The 6719-nt window shown below is 28.9% G+C and overlaps 1 protein-coding gene across 1 annotated transcript in view; it reads right to left on the bottom strand.

Moving 5' to 3' along the window:
* Window positions 1–2087: 2087 nt before the first annotated feature.
* The window catches only part of LOC111614391 (succinate dehydrogenase assembly factor 2, mitochondrial-like), an 11169-nt gene continuing 6537 nt past the window's right edge, over window positions 2088–6719 (bottom strand). Inside the window, exons 2-4 of the mRNA XM_023355762.1 lie at window positions 3821–3996; window positions 3612–3721; window positions 2088–2357 (exon numbers count right to left, since the gene is read on the bottom strand). Coding sequence (XP_023211530.1) covers window positions 2236–2357; window positions 3612–3721; window positions 3821–3996 — 408 coding nt within the window. The 3' untranslated portion in view covers window positions 2088–2235. The remainder of the gene's footprint in view (window positions 2358–3611; window positions 3722–3820; window positions 3997–6719) is intronic.

Raw genomic sequence — 6719 nt, 5'->3', positions numbered from 1 at the left:
TGGAACCTGGGGCCGTATTCTGGTCACTGTCTCTGGTCTCTCGTAAGCCGGTCGCTGATTGGCTAATCCAAATGATTAGCCAATCAGCGACCGGCTTGTGAGAAACGAGAGACGGTGACCAGAATACGGCTCCAACACAACTCTATGACTAACAGAAGTATGATGTACAGGGGCAAGACACTACTAATTTGCGATAGAGAACATATTTTTTAAATTAAAATAAAAATTGCAGCCTGGCATTGTGACGATGTCACAATAAAATAATTGCTCGTCAGTTTTATAATTTTGTTTTTCGATAATTGAAATACATTGACTCAGCAAAATCTTACATATTAGATTAAAAAGTTTTAAAAAGTGTTTTTGTTAAATTAAGATAAAAATCTCCACGTAAAAAATATTTGTTTGAAAAACACTAAGAATTAGCTGAAACTTAAATTGTGTGTGGCGCTATCTGTTAAGAAATATTAGTTATTTAACAATGTAAATGTTATTTTATTATCATAAAAAGTCAAAAGGGCTTAATTATAAGGATAGAGAGGAGTTTTAAAATATTGTAAATGCCAATAACGAATAAAATGTTCGTTAAGTCCGACCCACCTGACATGTGAAACGATCCCTTCTATCGCCCCCACCCCTTGAGTTCCGTACTCAAAAATATCATATATGCCCCTTATATAAAGTATGCCAAATATCGTTTCGTAATCTTTACCTTATTCTGAGATACAATATTAACGAAATAAATTTTGTCTGTGTGCATCTTTCTTTTTTCACTTTTTGTGTTCAACGTCGCAAAATCTCGAGATTTGAAAAAAAATGCCGGAGGGTCAAATTTGACACAATTGCAATAGTTTGCATGTTATATGCATAATATCAAAGAGGGGAAAACGTGAAAGCTAAAAATGTATTATTATAGCCAAAAACAGATGTACACATTTCCATTATTTTTCCATATAGTGACCATATGAAAAATGTGGAGGCCTGACTGGTGACATCATTTGTCACCAGTTTTCTTATTCCATTGTCAAATTAGGTCTGTTGCCAATATCTTGAACGATTCTGTAATGCTGTTTTTAGTTTATTGTCATTTTCAAATTAATTCGATGAAAGCCATTTCTTTAAATGCAAAAACAGGGGAGTCACTTGGCATGAGATTGGGATTCTGATGTGTGGTCAAAAATTCTCCAGCAAAATTTTTGCAACATTTGAACAATTCAGTGTGGGTTGAATGACTATCATGTTTTTGATTCTAAAGAAATATCTTTCATTAAAATGGTTTGAAAATGACAATAAATTGAAAAACAGCATTACTATGCATATGTAGCTAGAACTATTTCTAAGACTAACAGCACAAAACCTTTCTCACTAATTTCTAGCCTTATTAACTGGAGGCTAGAAATTAGTGAGAAAGGTTTTGTGCTGTTAGTCTTAAAAACAGCATTACTGAATTGTTCAAGATATTGGTGGCAGACATCATTTGACAATGGAACAAGGAAACTGGTGATACCATATCATAAACTGGACGCCAATGGTGACCATAGGGAAAAATTATGGAAATGTGCATAGTTTTTTTTTGGTTATAATTATTTTTACCTTTCATGTTTTTTATTATTTCAAAAAGGAGCTTACTTTAAATAAATACTTCATATTAATCAATCAGTTTGTAACTGGTATTATAAATATTGCATTGTGTTTTCTAATACAAAAATCATACATTTTCTTTCTATAGCAACTTTATTTCTAAACTATAAATTTAACAACTGAATAAATATACAATATGATCTTGTGCAAAAGAAAATTTGAAGAGCATGAAATAATGAAATAAGCTCAGCATAATTATAACCAACTACATGAAAATCTTTTACATTGTATCTCAATAAAACTACTATAGTAATTCTGAAACTTCTGTATAATTTATGATTCATTATATTTTTCAAAATCAAAACTGTAATAATGCAAATTAAAAGATATGTTATTATAGAAGTTTAATGACCAAGTTGTGTTCTGTAATAGTTCTAAATTCTTGTGTTTTAAGTGCAAATATCATTTCTTGTAACTTATAAGTAGATTAAAATATTAACACTGCTGAATTAATCAATGCACCTTTAATAGTGGGTAAAGCTTAAAAATGCTAATGTCTTTGACCCAGTTATCAGTTCCATTGTTAAAGGAACATTCAGCTGACAACATAGTGTAGCTACAGTGATTATTTTTATAGTTTCATCCTTACTAATATATTTACAGATTATTTTTATTAATATCTGGCTGACAATATCTTTTCTCTTTTTCTTCATTTTTCACGTGTTTTTTTAATAATTCAAATACTTCATGTTGATATTCCAATGGAGTTTCTTTTTTACCTAAAAAGGAGGGAGAAAAATCAATAATAATTAACCAATGTGAAATATGCAGAAAGTGACTTTTTAAAATAGTTCTGATTACCATTATTATTTATTATAATTAATAAACATTAAAAAATTACTGATATCTATTTATGAAGTATTTTATTTGATTTTCCAAAAATATATATCATAACTAATTTATTTTTGATTCTCCACTCTGTGGACACTAAAGATGGCTTTTTAGTCAAGTCCATTATGGATTTTGCCAGACCCACAACAGGGCAGCTGGAAGGTAAGGGATGGAGCTCAACATATCAAAGACACACATCCCAAAAAATTTCTAGGGTTTATCAATTCAGCTGGATTCGTCCCTAAGTTCCAAGAGCAATAGGCTGGCATCTTGATCACTCAACCATCTAGCCATAATTGTACTTTCTACCATCTACTACTTTCAATTGGATTTAATTACTGCATTTTATAGCCCATAAGATTCATCCCCATTTCAGCACAGAATATTTAGGAAAAGTCTTTGGTACCGGTCCCAAAAAATTTTCACTGTAGTCTGGTTAAAAAAAAAAAAAGTAAAATTAGAATGCACACTTATATTTATCAAGGAAAAACAGAAGTTTAGATAAGTAATTTACAACTAAAATACAAATTGGCTACTGGGTATTTTAAATGTAAATTGGTATATGCAATTTGGGGAATTCATTAGCCTATAAGAGATTGCAACATCACACAAAAGATGCAGGCCTATTTTTGAGCCCCTTTTTTGGATAAAAGTTGCATCTAATATGCCATAAATATAGTGAATGATTTCTTTACTTATAATTATTCTTGTTGATATAATCATAATCTTATTGTAAACACAATTATTTAAAGTGTCTATACTCATACTGCCTAACAATAATAAATATTTTTTTGAGAACATTAATCAAATACTAATAATTGAATGTGAATTATATTAGAAATGTGTAATATAATACCACATTGTAAAACAAAGATTAAAATATTGTATTACCATATAATCATTATCTTCAAATTCAAAATTATAAAAATAATCATGATAGTTTTTTGACCAATTGAGATACTTTTCCTCTATTATATAAAATAGCATGGAAAGTAAAGTAGTGTGAATAAATTTCATAGCATATTTATCATTATCAGTAAGAAATTAAAATTTCTTTTATTTTTTGTGTTAGATATAACAAAAAAAAAAAAAATTAAACCATACATTTAATAAACAAGTTAAATTTCTTTTACTGTACTTACCTGTTAACCAATGATAAAGATCCCAATCATTTGAAGGCAAATTTATTAATTCATCATACAAATTTAATTGCCTTTCATTAAATGTATGTAAATATTTATCTGCAAAAGTGCTGAAAAATTATTTCTAAATCAATTTTTGTTACAAGCTAATACACTACATTATATTGACTGATATGAACATTTTTAATTATTGATAATTGCTTGATTACCTTAAAATGAGATCATTCTCTAACATTCCTCTTTTTCTGCTTTGATACAATAACCTTGATCTTTTGACTGTTTGATCTTCATTTTTTTTTATTTGATATGGAGGAATCCTTGGAATTTCCATTTCATCTGACAACTTTCGATTTAAAATAAAGATACTTTGTTGCCTAACCCATAACTGAAAACATATAATTAAAATAAAAATAATTAGATTATTGTATAAATTTTTCTATTATAATAAATTTTATACTGCTAAATTAATCAATGCACCTCTAACAGTGAGTGAAGTTAATGAAATGTTAACATTTTCAACCTGGTTAATGAGTCATCTTTGGATGTGGACAGTAGAAAGTGGAATCAAGTTGGAATCAACTTGATTCCACTTTCAACTGTCAAACATTTGTGTGTATAAAACAATATTCTTTTTATTTTTTTAATTAATTTTTTCCTATAGATTTTTACAAAACTTGTAAGCTTATATTTAACTAAAGAGCATCTCAGAATATTTTTCATACAGGATGTTTCATAAGATATTAAGACAAAAAACTAGCACAAGTAAACGAACTATATATTAAACAGAACAATTAACACCTAAATGCTAATTCCAGCATTGAATGAACAAAAAATTTTAATGCTCGAACGTTTTTGGCCGTCTTTTAGAGGCCCTCCTCAGGAATGTATGAAAAACACAATAAAAACAGTTCTATCATTTGAAAACTTCTAACCATTGAATATAGCTGTGTTCCAAATTTTTAAATATTTAAACGATGTACCGTACAATTTAAAAATCGTTACGTTTACAACATAAAAATAATTATTTTTAAATAAAGCTATACATAAATTATTATTATAGCATTGTAAAAATTAGCGCGATGTAAACGATGTGGAAATTGTTTTCTTTTACAAAGCAGAAAGATGAAAAATAATTACACATACAATTATTGTTATGCTTTGTGGCAATATAAATAATACTTCCACGATTGTGGAATCGGAATATAATCGAAGTTAATGCAGTTTCCCTTCATGGTTTCTATGTAAATCTCAAGAGCCTCCAACGAGCGTAAGTCGTGTCAGTCGAAGGCCCTATGCAAGAGTAGCTTCATCCCAACATGGGGAAACCCCGGGTTCAGTAGCATACTGGGCTAGAGCTGTACTATACTTCTGCTTGGACACATCTATGCTACCGTTTAAATACATCGTTTAAATATTTAAAAATTTGGAACACAGCTGTATTCGACGGTTAGAAGTTTTCAAATGATAGAAATGTTTTTATTGTGTGTTTCATACATTCCTGAGGAGGGCCTCTAAAAGACGGCCGAAAACGTTCGAGCATTAAAATTTTTTGTTCATTCAGTGCTGGAATTAGCATTTAGGTGTTAATTGTTCTGTTTAAGATATTAAGAGTCATCAACTCAGAAAACATGTTTCTAATAGAAAATTTGATAAGGACAAAATTTTAATATTTTCATGAGACCTTTTTAATGCTGTAAAAATAAAGATTCTCCCATCCCCTTCTGAGTGGAGCAGAGGGCAACTTCAAAATTTCAAATAGAATCCAAATGTTTTTACATTTTTGAATTCTCCATTAAAAAATAAACTTTTATTCAGTATATTTTTTCTAAAAAAGATAAATTCAAAAGTTATGAGCATATGATTTAATCATATATAATTTAAAAGATAATGGTGTAATAAAAATGCATCATTATTGTATTGTGGGGAATTAAAATAAAATACAAAATATGGTAATTCCCCCAATACAATATGTAAAAAAAATTGTTTTATATAGTAATTTAGGTTTTATTGAGCCTGTTGGATGTATCATCTTACGAGTTCTTTCTGATTATATATTTCCATGCCGACAGTAAAATGGTTGCATCCTTATAGTTTAAACATTTTTCCATTAAGCTAGATCTGTAGATCTCACACTTCTCTGTTGTGGATGCAAGCGTTGGCAAGTGCACATTTGCAATGATTCTGGCCTCTTCCCATTTAACTATGGATCCATCAGTCTGCGCTATTTTTGATAATGCTGTTGTATATCAGCTTTTTGTTATGTTGTACTTATGCTCTTTCACCCTTACTTAAGGTTTCTATTATTATTTTATTTTGTTTATTCTTATTTATTGTATTAATTTCGTTATGCTTGTTTACTTAATTTGATTTCAATATACTGCATATGTTCCAATATAATTTAAATTTGAACGTGTTATTCGAAAAGCCATTAATTCGAACGTCTTTAACCTGATAATGGCCCATGGAATGGGTTGAAAACGTTTGTTTAGCAGAATAAATTAAGTATTAAGGTATTAAGGTGTGTTGACTTTATAAAAAGTTAAAGAATCTGAGTGTGAATAGGAGAATTAGTTTATCTTTGTTAAAGGTTCTAATTACATAACTTTTGTTTAAACAACTATTATTTATTCATAAATTTTAATTATATAACTTAAAAGTTTTAATTAGTATTACATAAACATAGATTTTTTTTTTATCAGATAAACATTCACTTAATCATTAAATAACATAAAAGAGAAGTACATTGCTCTGTCAATGTTCAGATGTTAAAGCATTTTTTACCCAGTTGTTATTCATGTATGAAATTTTTTTTAACTAATAGTAGTAGTATATAAATCTTATTTTTAATAAAAATATGAATCTTTTATGAAAATGCTTGAAAGCAATGAAATAGAAATTTGATTCTTAAATTTATAATGTATTTATATTAACTGATTTTATTTTAATTATGGATTACAAGGTCTGTTCAAAAAGTATCGGACCTTATTTTTTTCCGCGTAAACCAATGATGCGAGAGAGGCCTCCTTCGGTGGAGTTGTGGAGGGGACAGTCATGCACAGCCCTGAATTTTTTCCCGCCTGCAGGAAGCGTCAGTCGTTGGCAATCGGC

Source organism: Centruroides sculpturatus, unplaced genomic scaffold (genome assembly GCF_000671375.1).
Source record: "Centruroides sculpturatus isolate CEXI.00-Female unplaced genomic scaffold, Cexi_2.0 scaffold1987, whole genome shotgun sequence".
Lineage (NCBI taxonomy): Eukaryota > Metazoa > Arthropoda > Arachnida > Scorpiones > Buthidae > Centruroides > Centruroides sculpturatus.
This window is presented reverse-complemented; position numbering and strand designations above follow the sequence as displayed.